Genomic DNA, 19617 nt, shown 5'->3' on the forward strand with positions numbered 1-19617 from the left:
GAGTAGGGTCATCTTTGAAGTCAAGGTGCAAAGGTTGGCTGCTGGTTGAGGACAGGGGTAATACATCATTATAATTACACCCATCCTACATAATTTCACAAGGTGTGACATTCAACAAACTCAGTGTTACTCTTCAGTTCAAGATGAAGGCCTGTTTATCCAAACACAAGTACAAACACTACGTGTGCAAGCTAACTAAGCTTCAGTTGACTCATTATGGTATAACATACAGCCCTACACTTTTAATGATGTGATATGACACCAGAGATAAGATACAGATCAAAAGCTCAGTGAGTGTCATAACAATCTACACTACTGAAACGATTATAGCCAAGCTGTTGAGATACCAAAACTGCAAAACTTTGATCCAAAATCAAGTGGGGTGTGTGTGGGGGTGGTGGTGTGTGTGTGTGTGTGGGGGGGGGGGGGGGGGGGTCATTCCAAAACAGCAAGCTTGGGAACCAAAAAACAAGGGAACAACAAAAAAAATCTTTGTCCACCTGGTTGCAATGGCAGAGAAGGGGGATCTAAAATATCAAACACTATTTCAAACAATAAAAATAATTTTGCATTCTGAAAATGAATAATAACCAAAAGAAAACATGACAAGGAATGACAGTATAATAATCAAACGTGGATTGCGTCCATTACACGACCTCTCCTATTAATTAAAAACATTGTGAATAATTAGCCATCAGTTGAAATGATATTCTGCATTTTTTCTGCAGTCAATAAGGTTGTAAACAGAGCCATTAAAGCACTGGTACGTCAGAAGGGACCAGTCCTTCTGATGACAGAAGAGAAGGCAGTACAACCACAGAATAAATGCCCGCGCACGACCCGCTGCGAGCTCATAACCGCTTTCCACCCTTACCATATTCTAATGCAGCGCCAAGCGGCTATGACTATCTCAGTCATGCCGCCTCTCTGATGTGACAGCTTCAAGTTGGACGGGCGAATATTCTAAAGACATCTGAGGAACGAAAATATCTGTTTTGAAGTCTTTGCACAGAGGATATCTCAAAAAGAGGAGAGTAACCAGACGTTTTGAAATCCTCCGTTATTTCTTTTGTGAAGGTGAGCACTACTCTTGCAATTTCATGGGTTATCTTAAAACTAAATCAAAACAAGCGGTTTGAAAGTTTGATACTCGTTTATCAAGAAAGCTCTGACCTAAAATAACTGTACACAAATAAAGATTTTCAGCAAGCTTTACCCCGAGACACGTCGCTTAAGAGCAACTAGTGTGCGTTCATATGATATCATTTACTACTCGGCGTTGACTTCATGAACAACGAGCTCTGTTGCTTCTGTTGTGGGCTTTTTGAAATCATTATAAACTGATACACGGTGTCTTCATACTTTCGAACTATGTAAAACTTTTTGGTTAAATCTGACAAGCAGCACTGTTCCCGATTTATCAGAGGCAACAACGCATTTCCCCACGTGCAATAAGTAGGCTATACTCTTGCCAAAAGGGGGACTTGTAGACCATATATACAAAAATGTAAAACACTATGTGAAGTAGCCTAAGCCACCATTATATTGTTTGTCATCAACGATGCATATGGCTGCAGCGATGCATTTTGAATTTCTATAACTGATCTTGATTTTGCCCACATTCAACGTGACCCGTTATTACAATATTGTTAATAGAGAAATAAATGAGTAAATATCAATGGTATCAAACTCATTTATCTTCAAGCGGTTATCAGAAACCACGAAAAATTTAGTTGTGCACATAGGCTTTAAGATTTGTTTGGAATTCGATGGAACATGACTGTGACAATATAGCCCACAGTGACAATGTTTAAAGGTGGAAAGACATGAGTCATGGTGTTGGCGAACAGACACCGAAACCGTATTTATTATGGCATTTTAGACATTGTAAGCGCGGAGATGGATTTAAGCATGCCATCTCCTTCCAGCAGTCTGCAAAAACTAAACATGTAGCATGTGTCATTAATAAATATTACTTTACGCAATTCCCTGAACGTCTCAATGTGAGGTCGCTCTCCTTGGTACTGCGCCTTGGCTGACTAACTCATTAAAATCTGACACACAGACTTACTGTAGGCTCTTCTCAGATAAGACACATATTAATTGTCATCAGTTAATCATTGAGGATTAGTTTCTAAATGGCAGCTCCCAATACCCACTAAGCCATTGTTTCCTTATTCCAGAGAATGCAATGTCTGGCATGAAAGTGCTATGAGAGAGTTATGGGTGGAAGGGCGCACGGGGTCAAAAGAACATCAAGCTATGAAGGACACTACTGTCCAATTTGTTTTATTTACCTTGAGCCCATTGTAGATCACTCATGGACTCCCAGAGTAGTGCTTTCTCAGACTGTTTTCTGACTTGGTTGATATTGGTTAAAACTAAAAGTGGCCTTTTTGGTTATTGTAGCTCCCCCACGCTGCTTTACCCGTCCCCCTCAATGAGATCCAGTGCGTTCTTCTCTGAAACAGCACACGTCTCTGCTCGGAGAGCTATTTGGAGAAATAACATTCCTCACTGTATGAACTGCCTCATTTTTTAAATCCTCTAAATGAGTCTATTTTGCGTGCTGTCACTTCTGTGCTCTGACCACTGGTGTGGATGTCAGGCCTCCATGTGCCTTTGAATGTTACAATAGATTCAGTCCTCTCCTGTCATCTCACAATCCCCCCCCCTCTATTCTCGCCCCCCTTTTACTCTCCTCTCTTTCCCTTCTCCTCTTTGATTCTCCTTTCTTTTCCTTTCACTTCCTTTCCTTTCCTCTCCATGCCCTCTCCTTCCCCTTGTGCCTTTCTTTTTCTCCTCTCCCCCATGTTACTTTCCTCTTCACACCTCCTCTACTGTTCTATCCTCTTCTCTTCTCCTCTCTCACCCCTTTCCTCTTCACACCTCCTCTACTGTTCTATCCTCTTCTCTTCTCCTCTCTCACCCCTTTCCTCTTCACACCTCCTCTACTGTTCTATCCTCTTCTCTTCTCCTCTCTTACCCCTTTCCTCTTTTCTACTCTCTTCTTTCCCTCTCTGCCACCATCTCTTATCTTTCTCATCTCCTCTCCTCTCTTTCTGCTGTTTGCCTCCTCCGCTGTCCACTTCTTCCTCCTCTTCCTCTTCCCTGATGTCCTCTCTCTTGCGCTTCTCCTCTGTGCTAGCGCAGCAGCAGCAGTGACGGACAGACCGAGCGGCACCACCACCGCCATGCAGGAGTCGGAGCCCAGCGTGCGTCAGCTGCAGCCCAACATCATCTCCGTGCGCCTCTTCAAGCGCAAGGTGGGTGGCCTGGGCTTCCTGGTCAAGCAGCGTGTCTGCAAGCCGCCCGTCATCGTGTCGGACCTGATCCGCGGCGGCGCTGCCGAGGAGTGCGGCTTGGTGCAGGTGGGCGACATCGTGCTGGCCGTCAACAACAAGCCGCTGGTGGACATGAGCTATGAGCGGGCACTGGAGACGCTCAAGAACGTGTCGCCCGAGAGCCACGCCGTGCTCATCCTGCGCGGGCCAGAGGGCTTCTCCACGCACCTGGAGACCACTCTGACGGGCGACGGGCGGCAGCGCACCATCCGCATCACCCGGCCTATCGTCTTCCCCGCCTCCAAGTCCTTCGAGCGTGGCCTGTTGTGCTGCCCCGTCCCGCCCGTCAGCGCCAGCAGCAAGGAGCTGCGAGCCATCGAGAACCTGTCCATGACCACGGTGGCGTCAGCCATGGGCCAACGCAAGGAGCCTCCACGCTCACTCATCCCCCTCATCGAGCAGGATCCCCTCCTGAGGGACGGCGGTGGCGATGGCATCAACTCTCCTCTGCTGCTCAATGGCGTGGAGGAGAACAACGACCTACTGAAAGAGATCGAGCCCGTGCTCAAGCTCATCAAGAACAGCAAGAGGGAGCTGAACGGAGAGGGACAGAGAAAAGTGGACCGAAAAGACGCCGAGGTCCAAGTAGAGAGGTAACTATTACACACCGTCCTGAAGGACCCACATAACTGTAGCCAGTTTTAACTGTACCTGTAACTGTAACTGACCAACATGACTTTAACAATTATGTTATACTGAGTGGTCTGGTGGATGCAGTATTTTGCTTTCACAAATGTGTTTTGAATAACAGTTCTCCAAGTCAAATGTTAGTGACATGCAAAAGTAGGTTATATTAACCTTTAATAGTAAATTACTTTAGTGCAGTATTTTAAGTGCCTCTTCATATAAAGGGTGATGCCCAGAAGTTCCTCAGGCACACTACTTAACTTTAATTATAGATAAAGACTAACAAATCATTAAAGTGAGAGAGATGTCACTGTACGCATTAAACAGATATTTAGATCATTCTCAAATCAACAGCCTTAATGTGTACCAAATGATAATGTAAATATGGAAATATGCAGAGCCATGAGATATGCCATTGTTTGAACCGATTCAGGCAGTAAGCAATAATTAGACCTACTTTAGACTGAGAGGAAGATATTAGATTTTAGATTAGTTTAAGAGAAGGATAATTACTGTAATGGATAAATGTAGGTCTCATTAACAATCGAGATTTCAGATTCATATTCTTAAATGTACCAGTTGGTCTTAATTAGAAAAATGATTCCTGTTGTACATTAAATCGAGCAGTTGCATTGTGTTTTGTGTTTTTTCCTTTCCAGTCATTTGCTTTTGTGTTTTTAATTACTGCATTTGAAAGCATGGCAGATTGAACGCTAATTTGCGACATACTCATCTCAAAGTGATGTGGACTCACAAGTTGTCCACACCTCCTTCGCTCCATCCTCCGAGGTTAATAATTTTTCTCAGGGAATTAGCACTAATGTGCCTGTACCGAACTCCCTCCCCCTCTCTCTGTCCCTAGCGAGCCCATTCGCCGTTGAAACGATCCACTGATTAGTGGATGAAGTGAACTGCTGGTGCTCTTGAGTGTTTTCTATTGGACCACCAGAATGAAACGGAACATAACATTGAGAAAAGAGCAAAGAGAAAAGAGTCCACTGACCAAATTGACTCTGATAATGTCATCCATTTGGAAAAGTTCCTCATTAAGCATCAAAGGCTGGATCCATTTTTGGAGAGAGCCTTGAAAAGAGAATGAGGAAAGGGGACTATTGATTCAAGGGCTCTTCTCCAGGGACCTTTGTCATTTTCAGACTTTGTCATTTGAAATGAAACAGGCTTGCACTTAATCAAACATCAAGGTTTTTAAGCAACTGATAGTCATGGAAATAAAAAAGACATTAATGTCTGACAAAATCAAACTTGTACTGGGTTTATAGATTTGAGGTAGACCGAGGCAGTCGATGGTTTATAGATTTGAGGTAGACCGAGGCAGTCGATGGTTTGATGTGACAGACTAGTCTAGAAAAGAGTGACGTTAGTTGTTTGTGTTTGATTGAAGAAACTGAAAGGCATCAGTGAGGAAGAGAGAGAGAGAGAGAGAAACAGAGAAAAGTAGAGAGGGAGAGACATGGTAATGAGAGAGTAAGAGAGATGTGTGTGTGTGCGTGTGTCTCTCACAAGTGCTGAAGCCGCCCATATGAGTCACCTGAACGCTGCTGGACAGAGCTAGTTTATCAGTTTGACCTACAAGGACCCCTCTCTCCAACACCCACACACAGTTTGCACCATGACCCCCCCCCCCCCCCACACACACACACACACACACACACACACACACCAATCCCCCTGCAGTTTTAGCCTCTCTGCCTACCTGCCCAGTGCCTCTTATCTCACTTAGTTTGTAAATATGTGACCATGACTCCCAAGATGCAATTCTGCCTTGATAAACACATGCTCAAGCGTGTTTAGTAAATAAGGCTTTTATTGGACCATTATTTATTAGACGACAGTTTGTGATGTTGCACTCACTGGCTGAAATAAACAAGCCAGCAGATGCTTGAGTGTTTTGCATGTGACCTTCAGAAAGGTGGGCCAGTGACTTTGGAGGCATGGGAGGAAGAAGTGCCTGACTAATGGACTTCAGAAAACAGATGTTTGGGTGTGGGGTATCCTGACGCAAGCCCTGTCTGTCTGTCTGTCTGTCTGTGTTTGTCTGTCTGCCTGCCTGCCTGCCTTTCAGGGATCTGTGCCTGGGAAATGGCATGACCTCACAGCTGGCATCCGATAACGACAGAGTGTTTGATGACCTCTGGAGGAAGGACAACATGCCCACGGTGCTCAACAACCCGTACTCAGAGAGTGCCGACGATAAGGGAGCACCGCCATCAGCGTGCGTAAGTGAATACTTTTGAACAAGTTAGTCTTAATCCTGCGTGTGCGATCAAATGTGTTTATGCATGTCAAAGGTGGTCGATTGAAGGCACGAGAACATACCATGACAGCATGTTCTGTGCCACAGCATTGTGTGTGGTTTAGAGTGTGTGTGTGTGTGTGTGTGTGTGTGTGCATTTGGCAACTTTTTCTTCCAGTGAACACCTTTATCCTGTGTATCTGCCTTGAGGCCAGAGGGGGGGCATGACAATCAGTGTGTGTGTCCATGTGTGTGATAGACGTGTGCTGCTAGACCTGGCTCTTTCTCGGGATCTTATCACCTGAGTCTCTCTCGGCCTGAGGGCCATGAAGATGTCGAAGCACGAGACTCAGCATCGGTGTTAGCAAAGCTAGTAGAAGTATAAATGTTCCCACATCCAAGATAGATAGATAGATAGATAGATTGATTGATTAATAGATCAATAGATAGATAGATAGATAGATAGATAGAGATAGAGAGAGAGAGAGAGAAACGATGAAGGAGATTGAGAGTAAGACTGAGAGATATAGAGAATGAGGGAGAGAGAGGGAGATAGAGAGAGGGGCCAGGCCTGAGGCGGGATCGGAGTCCTCGTGCTGCTTGTGCCCTAATCCACACATGCCAATCAAATCCTCCCACTTATGACGTGCAAGCTCCTTGAAAGAGAACCGGATGGAGAGCAATGAATGCGTGCAGCTGCAGCCAGCATACACACACACACACACACACACACACACACACACACACACAGAGTCAATCCCTCTGCCTTCTGCTTGATGCAGTCTCTCCAGGCAATTAACCCTCTCTGAGAGCCAGTGTGTGTGTGTGTGTGTGTGTGTGTGTGTGTGTGTGTGTGTGTATGCATATATGTATGTTTGTGTATGCAAGGTTGAAGAGGAGGCGGAGAGGGAGAAAGGGAGCGGCTCGACCAGAGAGGCTGGAGTGAGTGAGTGGGTTTTGGGGATGGAGGGATGGGAGCTTGCAGGACTGAGAGGTTGGAAGGGGAAGAGAGTAAAGTGGAGAGGTTGAAGTGTGTGTGTGTGCATGTGCGTGCGTGTGTATGTGTGTGTGTGTGTTGCGGGGGTGAGAGGTTGGAAGGGGAAGAGAGTAAAGCGGAGAGGTTGAAGTGTGTGTGTGTGTATGTGCGTGCGTGTGTGTATGTGTGTGTTTGTGTGTGCACTGTATGTGTGTGTGTGGTGGTGGGACGCAATTGGACAAACAAGAGGTTGCAGGGGTGAGAGGTTGGGAGGGGAAGAGAGTAGAAGAGAGGTTGAAGTGTGTTTGTGCATGTGCATGTATGTGCGTGTATGTGCATGTGTGCGTGTGTGTGCGTGCATGTGTGTGTGTGTGTGCGTGTGCTTGCATGTGCATGTATGTGTGTGTGTGTGTGCATGTGTTTGCGCGTGCGTGTGTGTGTGTGTGCGTGTGCATGCGTGCGCGTGTGTGTGTGTGTGTGCATGTGCATGACGTGCATGTGTGTGCGTGCGTTTGTGTGTGTGCATGTGCGTGTATGTGTGTGTGGGCATGCGTGTGTGTGTGTGTGTGTGTATGTGTGTGCGTGCGTGCCTGTGTGTTTGTGTGCATGTGTGTGTGGTGGTGGGAGACAATTGGACAGGCGAGAGGTTGCGGGGGTGAGAGGGATGATGGAGGAGCAGAGAGCTTGTTGTGTTGGAGTGTGTACACAAACAGCCTGAAGTGAGGCCTTGCCCAGAGGTCCATAAAGTGCCTCTCAGAGCAGTGGAGGCTGGCCACAGAGCATGTGTCATGACCACACAAGCAGTGCAGGGCAGTGGTCAGTCAGGAGCCCAGTGTTTCCCACAGAATTTAATTCTATTTGTGGTGGTAGGTTTGCAGAATTAACTTGAATGCAACCGTTTTAAACACATTAGCGCAGCATGGTTATGATGCTAACCAGATTAAAGCACAATTTAGTACAACCTGGAAAATCATTGTGTGGTGGTCAATGTTGATATTGTGGTGGCCCGCCACAAATAAGTCAATGTATGGGAAACACTGGGAGCCATAGAAATCATGATGTGGCTTTGCATTCACCTTGACTTCCACTAAGCTGGAGGGCGAGAGGAGTATTGCTGCAGCATATTTATGCATTTCTTAGTGGGAAAACTGGTGTGCTGCTCAAAGTTAACCGGAAAAAAAATGAAATGGACATGAAGCATAAATCATCTTTTGTGTGTGCTTAAGTGCTTTATCATGAAAGGCCCATTTGACAACCCTGCGAAGCCCAACACAGGCATCTATGGCAGGTCACAGCAGTGAGAGAAAGCTTACTGCAGAGAGCCATTTCTGGACAGAAATTAATTTAAGGAGTGTGCTGTTTTCCTTCGATAGTGTGGGGCTGGCTTTTTAACCAGAAAGATGTTGTCCATTCCAGAAAAAAGTGTTCAGGTTGTGGGCTCTGGGGAGTGTCTTAGACCACTGAGACCATGAGACCATTGTTATTGCTGCATGCATCACTGCTGCTGTAACTGAACTGAACTGAACTGAACTGAACTGAATTGAATTGAATTGAATTGAATTAAAGGGGCTTTTGACCATGGGTCAAACCTGGCCTAGATCTGGTCCAGATCTGTCTCATCTAATCATTGGCAGTTCAGAGCTAGTCTGTCTCTGGGGTGCCCCTGCTGTAGCTGGAGGGGTTGTGTGGTTTGTTGGCCGCTGGGCACTCTTCTGCCTTAGCCAGAGGACTTCTCTCTGAAGGCTGCAAGAGTCAGTGTGGAGACTCTGGTGCCATGGCAGCGTCCATAGAAGATCGCGAACTAGACCAAGCTTTGATTGCTGTTCACATCAGACCCGCCTCTCCCCAGGTATCCCTCAGACACGCACTTCAAAAGACAGATTATGACTCACACGCTGGGCAAGAAAGTTGCGGTTTATTTCTCCTCGAGTTTACTTTATTGGATGTGATGTGTGTGTCAACATGTGAATGTGAGTCAACTGCCATTTGACTCATGCATGAAGAGGTCCCGCTTTCGCATAATGCGTCTCCTGAGCTATCGCCCTCTACGTACCAGTTGAAGCCAGGCTGGACAACGTAAGCATTTCTGTCAACAAATTAACAGTTCAGTCGTCGTCAGCAACATCACTTATTTATTTGAGCCTCATACTTACTTCTATATTTGAGCCTGGGGTTGAAGGCACTGTGCAGTGGGTTGCTGATTTAAGCCAGTGAAGATTGTCAGCAGACCATATTGCAAGTAACAACACGCTCTGCTGCAGATCTGCAGTGCAAAATAAGAGGGATGCTTCAGCTGCAGTCTGACTCCCACGCATCTATAGAGCCGCAAATTTAAAAGTTATCAGAGCAGATTAAGAAGATGATATGAAATGATTTAACGCTGCACATGTTACATTTGAAAATGGTTGTTAGGGGAAGGAATTCACCTTAAAGTGATGACAGTTAATTGCTTTACTGTGTGAATTTTGGCTTTTTAAAGTCCCTTTTTATTGAGAATACTGTAGTCGGACAGTGTGGGCGTTGTATAAATGAAAGTCTAATAAGTAGGGGAGAGATGTTGGACCCTATCACTGGGTACCCGCTTCTTTCTCTGATGCCAGTGCCTTTTAAGCTCCTTTGGAAACATAATTATGCGAAAAGTCCCTTTCATTGCAGATCTTTAATGCACATCAATTAATAAATCTATGAACAAGACAAGTCAAATTACAGTTTTCAATTTCTTTTGTGGCCTCAACTCGGAAGTTTGTCTTTCTCTTTCTCTTTGACTGTCTCTTGACACACACACACACACACACACACACACACACACACACACACACACACACTCACTCACACAGAGTTTAAACAACTTAATTCACCACATCTGGTTCACCACACACTCATCTGATGGGAGGTAATGAGGTGTCTTTGTTCTTAGAGTACAATAGGCGATTCAGTGTGCACAATGTGCGGCCTGTGAGATAATGATCATATACATGGCCTGGTTCACGTCGAGGTGTTAGCCCCTCTGCGTTGCACACTAAACCACTATTGTGTTCTGAATCAAATCGATTCAAAGGGAGCGCCTCTCGTTTTTCCCTTGTAGGACAGTTGCACATCAATGAGCCCCGATTGACATTCAACACAGTCACTTCCTGCGGGGAAAAATGCTACAATTATGTTGGCATTCAGGTGCCTGTCCTGGTAGTCACAAATTGTGGGCCTTTGCAGAGATGACAGTAGGGTTTGAATAGGATGCAGATTGATTTTCTTTTGATCTTGGGGACGATGAGGTCCAGGATCACACGCGTGCTTTTCAATGGAAACTTTCCTCAGGACAATGTGTTATGAAGCTGAGCATTTTGCATTTGTTCTGCTGTACACTCTTTGTGACCTATCACAGACAACTGGAATTCACTGTGCAATTATGTGAAACTGAAATGACACTGGCATCAACTCTTTTAATCGTTTACCTCTTTCATGTTTTGAGTGTATTTTGACCATAAAGATAGAGTATGTTTGTTATGATAATTGCAGGATTTTATCTGTTGCATTGTTAAACAGGTGCTCAATACATTCAGACATTTTCATCGGTAAGAGACTCATCAACTTTCTAAGGTCTGTTTCATATTGCCAACTCGCATTTGTGTGCTTAACAGCTGCGGCTTATGTTTGTGTACGTGTCTTCAGATTGCCAGCATGACTGCTGTGGCACTGCTACTGCCAGAGCTATATCTTTCAGCATGCGTGAAAAATAGACTTGATGCGGAAAATGTCTAGATGACATGCTTCTTGAGCTGTGCCTGAGTCGCTTGTCATGCTTCTTAGTATGGGAGCCGAAATGAAAATCAACAGGTAACACAGACATAACACAACACAGAAGTAGGCAATGTGAAACAGGCCAAGCAGTTAAGTGCTAATGGAAGAGCTTGTGATATTGACGTGTTTCTTAAATGTTTTTCCTATTTTAAGCCTCTTAGCCAAGGGAGGACATCGCCCAACAGAAACCTGCTGAACGGCAGCCCCTCCAAATGCCCGCGCTTCATGAAGGTCAAGAACTGGGAGAGCGGCACGGTCTACAGTGACACACTGCACCTCGGTGCCAGCAACCAGGTACTCCGTTGTGACATCAATCATTTAATCACCCATCCAACAACACACACACACAAATCACATGCTTGAGATACATTCTCACAGGGATTTACTTTAATGGTTGTCTGGTCGCCCCTGACAACTGGATTTTAGCCAATTACCAACCATTTCCTGGCCCCTGGTTGCCTTTCTTGGGTGCAACTTTTTTATTTATGAAAGAAGCTAATCCAAGATGCCACACATGCTCAGAACAAGTAGGTTGAGGGCTTGTTTCAGTTCAGATTGTTTCTCACAAATGTTCACAAAATAGATTTAAAAGCAGCAGCACAACAACCAAAAGAAAATAAAACCCATGTGCTGTAGCTAAAGTACATACCACTAATGGAGTTTTAGGTCTATTAGCACATAATCATTATTACAGTAGTGTGTGCAAGACGATGAGCAAGTTCCTGGGCTCAGAGGGACCCAGTGGGTGAACACTCTTAGAGAGTGTCAATCTACACAGCAGTGTGACGCCACTGGAATGGCTCTGCTCTGGACCTAGGCCTGATCCGGCCCGAGTCCGTTCCCGACTCACTCTCGGGCACCATTCCATCTGCACTCACAGGACAGCTGATGCTACCCGCTCTCCCCCGGCTGTGCTCGTGCCACTGAATCGCTTTCATGACTTCTGCATGGGCCCCTACTAGTGGCATGTGCGGATGGCATAATTGGCAGTATGATGACTTCTTAGACTTGTTATTATTATGCAGAACGTCACAGGACACAGGAGTTTCTGAGCCGCAGAGTTTGAGCCTCAGCGAATGGCACTCTTGATGACGAAGAGAAAAAGGCAGCTGCTTGGCGCGAGCCCCTAGTGTTTCATGACTGGCGGAAGCGTTCAGGCGCAAACGATTTCTTTGTTTTATTTTTAACACTATCCACCATCCTCCCTCCCTCCCTCTCTATCTCCCTCTCTCTCCCAACACATTTTTCTTTTTACTGTTGTGAGTGAGTCAGTCCAATCAGCTTGTCAGTCTGTCAGTGCTTTAGACGGTCAGTGGGGACAGCAAATCAATCAGTAATTTAGTCCGACAGTTCATTTAGTCAATCCGACCAGGTCTGGGCGAGACGTGTCCTTGTGACATAATGGAGGGTTTTTTGAGCCTCTTTTCTCAGAGTTTACAGGCCAGAGAAGAGTAGGAGCTGGCTGGGTGGGGTTTTTGGGTCACTTTTTGCGGACTTCATTGGTCCACACATTAATTTAACAGCCCGAGTGGGTGCTCTAGCGTGATGGAAGGACATCGTTTTAGCAGCGTTGAGTTTAGCGTTAAATTCGCACTTGTGTCACGCTTCCACATTGCCGTTTCCCCCCTAATGTATTCAACGCATTAGCAGCTACCCAAAGTGACAGTGCACATCAAATCTAATCTTATTACACTGACCATATGAACTCGTTCTTGGGCACTGGCTGATTTCCTCTTTCCTGTCTGTGCTATCACTCCCTCTCTCTCTCTTTCTGCCTCTTTCTCTTTCTTTCTCTCTCTCTCCACTTTTCTCTCTGCTCATCCGAGCTCATTTGTGGGCTTGCCACATCTCCAGTATACAGAGGAAATGGTTTCTCCGTTCCGTCTGTGTCCGTGTGGCATGATCTGCCTAATAAACACATTAGAAGGCTCACTGTGCATTTAGGTCATGTGCTTTTTCTAAGGCATTCAGCAGCACTTGATGAAAAGAGTAAGATGGAGAAATAATTAGATAGATAGAGAGAGAGAGAGAGAGAGAGAGAGAGAGGGAGACATGCAGAAAGAGAGGGAGAGAGCGAACAAGTGAGAGATGAATTGGCCCAGGGAGAGAGACGCAGAAAGAGAGCAGAAGGAAAAGAGAGCTGGAGAAACAAATAGAGGGATGAAGAGAGAGGCAGGGATTGGACTGACGCTTCTCTCTGGACACACTGTTTGACAATCACTGTGTGTGTGTGTGTGTGTGTGTGTGTGTGTGTGTGTGTGTGTGTGTGTGTGTGTGTGTGTGTGCGTGTGTGTGTGTGTGTGTTTGTGTGTGTGTGCATGTGTGTGTGTGTGTGTGCATGTGTGTGTGTGTGTGTGTGTGTGTGTGGCTCCCAGGTACCCATCTGCACTGAGAAGGTGTGCCTCGGTTCCATTATGACACCCAACCAGCAGAGCCGCAAGCCAGATGAGGTGCGAACCAAAGACCAGCTTCTTCCCCTGGCTACCGACTTCATCAATCAGTACTACAGCTCCATAAAAAGGCAAGCCAGCCTCCATCTCAACATCTCACCATCTATCTGTGGCAAGGGCGTAGGTTTGGTCTCAGCTTTGGTGGGGACACATCCACAACTCCTGTTGTCACGATACCAACATTATTGTTTTAATACCAATAAGAAGTGAAGAATCTCAATTTCGATACTATTGCGATTTTTTTAAATTTGATTTGGTTTGTGTGATTTGTGAGATCATTCACATCAGTGGCAATCATATAATTTGATTGACCCTCCACACACACACACACATTGAAAGTGATGGTTGTCATAGGTTTCTTTTTCATATTTTGGAATTCATATAAACTATACATTTATATTGTATAATTATGTATAGTATTTTATGATCTGCATGATTACTAATAACTAAACATATTTAGTAATTTGATTACATCATATTGATATTTAAATTATTAGGCTACACTTGTCTATATCATCACATTTGGTGTGTAAAAGAGGAACTTTAAGAGGAACGTGAATGGTGAAAAATAGTTTTGCAAGTGCAAGAATATGTGGATTAAATTCATCATGTTTGCTATGTCATTAGATAAAATAAATGTTCAAAAAACTAACAAGTCAAAGAAAATCTTTCTGGGATGAGATCACAGAAGAGATAAGTGTCTCGCAATATTCATTTCTATGAGTATGGAAATGCACCAGTTTATCTTTTATTTCTTTGCATTGTGCAGGCTACATTCACAAATACATTAGCCTACATAAACAGAATATACAAACAGGAAAATGTCTCGGATCCATTGTTTATTGCTACTGCAAGATTGGTAGCCCAATTAGCCTAACAGTCAGTGATGGTGACTTGTAGCCTATGTGACTGTCCGTGCGGCACACCCTTATTCAACATGACTCCTAACTTTGTTTGAAAGATTACAGAAGCTAGGTTCGCTGTGACAATATCCTGGGTAATATCCTAACAGCTAATGCTATTTTACACAGTAAAATCAGCATTTGAAAGCCTGGTCACCAGTTGCCAGTTTGTATGGCTAATTATTTTGCCTAGACTGCAATGAAAAAGCTTCGTATTTTTGGGTGGCATAGCTGATCTACAAACCACAAAAAGGGGCAAACATGTACATGCTGAAGGGCAAAGGGAATATCACAATGTTTTACTCTGGCCTTTTATGGGACAGGTATTGGCAGACAGCCCTAACTTACCGTTGTCGTTGACACCCGCTCGCTTGACTGCCGGTGCAAACAAGTACAGTAGCCTGACACTCTCCGTGCGTGTAGGCCTACTGTAGCGTGCATGTCAGATAACCCTTCCCCCTCCCCCTCTGTTTTTCAGCAAATTATATGACGACGTTCTTGTAGCCTACTGTTGTGCTGGCTGTCGGAATGATCAGCAGCACAAATAAGTTACAATATTGGTGGGGACAATTTTGTCATCTTAAAATATTGATTAGGACTAGTCCTTAGCGTCCCACCCTAAATCTACGCCCATGATCTGTGGCTCTTGTAGCCTGTGCATGTGCTGCCAAATTAATGCTAGATTAGTTTTTTTGTGAATGGTGGAATATGTGAAATGTAGACGTGTCTCAATTTCACACGTTCTCTATCACATCTTACACACGGATACTGCTTTTCCTGTCTGTGTGTGTGAATATATGTGTATGGGTCCATTTGCATATGACGTATGTAGTTGTGTATAATGTATATGTGTATGCATATTCTGTGTGTGTGTGTGTGTGTGTGTGTGTGTGTGTGTGTGTGTGTGTGTGTGTGTGTGTGTGTGACGTATGTGCCAGAGCAGATGTGGCTCCAAGGCGCACGTCGACAGGCTGGAGGAGGTGACGAAGGAGATTGAGACAACGGGGACGTACCAGCTGAAGGACACGGAGCTCATCTACGGTGCCAAGCACGCCTGGAGGAATGCTGCCCGATGCGTGGGCAGGATCCAATGGTCAAAGCTGCAGGTGGGTGGGTGGCTGGGCCAGGATAAGGCAGGTCAGAAGGCTAAGCTTCAGTCGGTCAGCTTTGGTTATTTCAGTGGCAAGAGGTTTGTTTCCCATAGGCTCAGTTGCAGTCATGAGTGCGGCCTATTTTCTAAAATAGATAGTTCTGATCCTTGACTATGATTGGCTGAATCGCGTTCATGGTATTGAACGCGATTCAGCCAATTATAGTCAAGGATCGGAACTATCCATTTTAGAAAATAGGCCTTGTAAAACCCAGCATAACCCTATACTTTGACCGCATTTCGTTCTTTATTACTGCGTCACCACAAATTGATACAAAAGTTAGAGTTGCTGAGTCTCGACATTGCTTAGCAACCATTCTGATAGAGTTAATATAGTTCTTGGTGGAAGATTGACAATCTATGAATAAACCATATGAATTTCTCGTTGTTGTGCCTTTATTTTGTAAAATCTTACAGTAACCTTTTTAGAAAAGCAATAAGCCACTGCGTGTTGTGCCTAACAACGGCCCTTAGCTGTTTTAAATCACTGGATTCTACGGGCTCTCAGGGCTTATTGCCTAAATACACATTTGGTTACTTTTCTTAACTCTGAGTTGCTCTAGAGAGTCTAGTCCTTATTATTATTATTATTATTATTATTATTAGTCCTGCAATTACTTGACATCTGTAAGTTGCTTTGGATAAAAGTGTCAACCAAATAAATTTAGATAATGAATGTTGACATAGCATTGGTCATTGAAATGAATGTATATAGTCTAAGGTCTAAATAATACTTCCATGGATCATCCCATTTCTACAGTAACCTTGTGCCTGCATAAGAGAGAACGTAGTTTCATGAGCAATATTGGAATTGTCATATTATCACAACGACAATCCCAAGCAGTATACATGACTGTTAGCTGGTGTTCTCTAGTTTAGACACTTGTATGTGAGGATTGCTCAGTTGAACCTTTGCCAATGTCTCATTTTCCAATTGTGCTGTTTTAATGTACTGTAGGTATTTGATGCCAGAGACTGTTCAACAGCTCATGGGATGTTTAATTACATCTGTAATCATATCAAATATGCCACCAACAAAGGCAACCTCAGGTAAGCTATCAGGCCATTCACTTATCCCCTCTTTCATTAAGTTATCATCATGTCTTGCAGCTTATCATTTCAGGTCTAAAGCCATTTCACAAGGTTCATTGTGCTGACAGTGTTAACATAGTTCTTCATTGCCTCCTCTGAGCATGCCCTTTTTCTGCCAAAAAAATACAATTATATATCCAAATATCTTTCTCTCCATATTTCTTGCTTTCCTTCTCTGGTCTTTTTCCCTCGCTGCATGGTGTGTCTTCCCACATAGTAGCTGGAGTCAGCCCTGATACACAAGCTCAAGGCAAACATATTTTCTGTGAACCTGTACATTTTGAGTAGAGTTTCAGAACAGTTTGTTTGATTTTAATGTTAACCCTTATCTGCAAATGTTTTGGGGACTCAAGGCAAACATTGGTGTTTGCATACAGTACGTTTGCTCACTTGAACACACCTCTGATCAGACCCAAATCCGACTTTGATCCGGTTCTGTCCTGGCCTTAATTCGGTTCTGATCCAGTTCTGATATAGCCTTAATCTGGCTCTGATCTAGTTCTGATATAGCCTTAATTCGGTTCTAATCCAGTTCTGATCTGGCCCTAATTTGGCTCTGATCTGGCCCCAGTACGGCCCACTGCTCCATGGTTTTGTTTCCCTCACTCCTCTGCTTCAGCCCCCTCCACCATCATCAACCCCCTACTCTCCCCATTCCTCTTTGCTGCCCTCTTCTCTTCTCTTTACCACAGCAGCGCAGCAGCGCAGCTCTCTCAGCGCACTAATCATAGGTGACACTAATTCTCCAGGTTCTGCTTAATTAGCTGCGACAGGCTCTATGATCACAGGGAGAGAGAGTCAGATAGCGAGGCCTCTGTCGCTGTCAGCTTCACCTCACAGAGCTGAATGCAGCGCAGAGGGAGCCGAGAAACAAGCTCTGCTCGCTAACTCTTGTGTGCCGCTAGAAATAGGAAACGGCGCCCAGCGACAGGCTTGCTGTTGGCAGCTTTTGGTTTTACTCGCAAAAAAAAGAAGAAAGCCGCATCATTTATCATTGCAGCGCAGGTTTTTCACTGGTGTGGCAGCTGATGAGAGGCACCTGCTAATGTTGGTGTTGGCCAACTTGTTGCTGAAATGAGGATAGGGAGATATCGTTGTTGAGGAGTCAGTGTGTTGAAGTGTCGTTTCTTTGTCTTTTTTACCTCAAATTGAATACAATGGAATAGGATACTTGAGTTGCTGAAAATTACCATCTAGACATATTGAATACTGAAGAATAGCTTGACCCTTTCATCTTGACTTTGACTTTAATTTAGTTTCATTTAGTCCAGTGTTTTCAGCTGTATAATTTTAAAGTGCAGTCCTTGAATATGATCCAAAACACTTTTTTGTCAAATTTGGTGTGCTCTTAAAAAAAGGTCTTCACAGTTCTTTGTAGACAGTTCTGGCTCAATGGGAACAAGTGAGGTGGGCTCAGACAGAGTCATGCCCTATTCAAGCTTACCAACAACAATTGGGAGCACTGATCTGAGTGAGATTAGTTGTAGAGCTACTTCCTCCCATTTGTATTGAGAAGATTTTCTGAATTTCACAAAAGGTGTATTGGGCTGTAATCAAGGACTGTACCAAGTCAATGTCATTGTATCTGAATGAGTACAAAAAGCCAAAGGTCTCATGAACTCATGACATGACCTCTCCTCCTTCCCAGATCGGCCATCACCATATTCCCCCAGAGGACGGATGGGAAGCACGACTACCGCGTGTGGAACGGCCAGCTGATCCGCTACGCTGGCTACAAGCAACCTGACGGCTCTGTGCTGGGAGACCCAGCCTCTGTGGAGCTCACAGAGGTTAGCCTCCACGGGGGGAATGGCACACTCATCTCTGCATACTTAAACACACTTTTAGCCCTAAAAAATGAAAAATCTAAATCACCGCACACTGATCACTATTAACGTCATTTTTATTTGAGCCCCATCAGTGTGCGGTGATTTTGATTTTTCATTTTTTGGATTATAATTACCTGCCTCACCTGCACCTGTATCACTAAAGGCTTGTGCACAGGGACACTTTTGGACTTGATACTTTTAGCCCTACTGGGTCAAGATGATTCCACATATGATATGCTTGATTTTGTCCATTATGTATTACTCCTTTGCCCAGAGAGGGTTGTGTGTGTCTATTTGCCAATCACATCTATCTTCTATAAGATTTTGATTAGTTTCCATCACAGTTAAGGTTAGATTTAGGGTAACAGGAAAGTGCTATTAAACTGGAAGTGCTGTCCATCCTAATCAAACTGTTAATTACTCAAATGCTATATTCCGGCAACTACTTTTAACTTTATAAAAAATGTTGTGTATCCAGATTATTCTATTTTAATGGTAATGTGTAGTCCAGCATCCATGTTTGTTTGCCAAGAACTACATCCTCTGACCATTCATGTGTGTGTTTGCAAGCATTCACAGTGAACTCACACAGCAAAGAAAACATTGTTTGAAAACACCTGCTTTCGGTTGCTATTTTGAACGTCTCTCTGCTGTGTCATCAGCTGCTGTCCTGTCAGGGACTCTAGTGACTCCTGGTGTTGTGATTCTCCTCTGACTAGATCTGTATGCAGCAGGGCTGGAAAGCCCCACGTGGTCGCTTCGATGTCCTCCCCCTCCTGCTGCAGGCCAACGGGAATGACCCAGAGCTGTTTGAGCTCCCTGACGACCTCATCCTGGAGGTGCCCATCATCCACCCAAAGTGAGTGATTCAGGAACGCAGTAAACACCCCTGATGTTCACACACACACACACACACACATACAAACTCACACACCTAGAGCTATAAAGACTCACAGGCTTGCAAGGACACACTCTCACCCACATCAGCTCACCCCCCCCCCCCCCCACACACACACACACACACACACACACACACACACACACACTCACACACACATGCACTCACACACACATGCACTCACACACACAGGAGTCAGTGATTTCCATGTTGCTTTTATGTGCCTATTTTCAGGCCCTAAGTACTTGCGATAGAGATTGGTTATGCTGTGTGTGTCCCCATGGTCCTGGTAAACAC

At 44.6% G+C, this 19617-nt stretch overlaps 1 protein-coding gene across 1 annotated transcript in view; it reads left to right on the top strand.

The window, feature by feature from the left end:
* The first annotated feature begins 853 nt into the window (after positions 1 to 853).
* nos1 (nitric oxide synthase 1 (neuronal)) overlaps positions 854 to 19617 on the top strand; it is a 50009-nt gene continuing 31245 nt past the window's right edge. The window contains exons 1-9 of the mRNA XM_042101814.1: positions 854 to 1077; positions 3154 to 3937; positions 6055 to 6208; positions 11153 to 11293; positions 13375 to 13520; positions 15295 to 15457; positions 16460 to 16551; positions 18242 to 18383; positions 19142 to 19281. Of these exons, the coding sequence (XP_041957748.1) occupies positions 3195 to 3937; positions 6055 to 6208; positions 11153 to 11293; positions 13375 to 13520; positions 15295 to 15457; positions 16460 to 16551; positions 18242 to 18383; positions 19142 to 19281 (1721 nt within the window). The 5' untranslated portion in view covers positions 854 to 1077; positions 3154 to 3194. The remainder of the gene's footprint in view (positions 1078 to 3153; positions 3938 to 6054; positions 6209 to 11152; positions 11294 to 13374; positions 13521 to 15294; positions 15458 to 16459; positions 16552 to 18241; positions 18384 to 19141; positions 19282 to 19617) is intronic.

This window comes from Alosa sapidissima, chromosome 8 (genome assembly GCF_018492685.1).
Source record: "Alosa sapidissima isolate fAloSap1 chromosome 8, fAloSap1.pri, whole genome shotgun sequence".
In the NCBI taxonomy this organism is placed as follows: Eukaryota; Metazoa; Chordata; class Actinopteri; order Clupeiformes; family Clupeidae; genus Alosa; species Alosa sapidissima.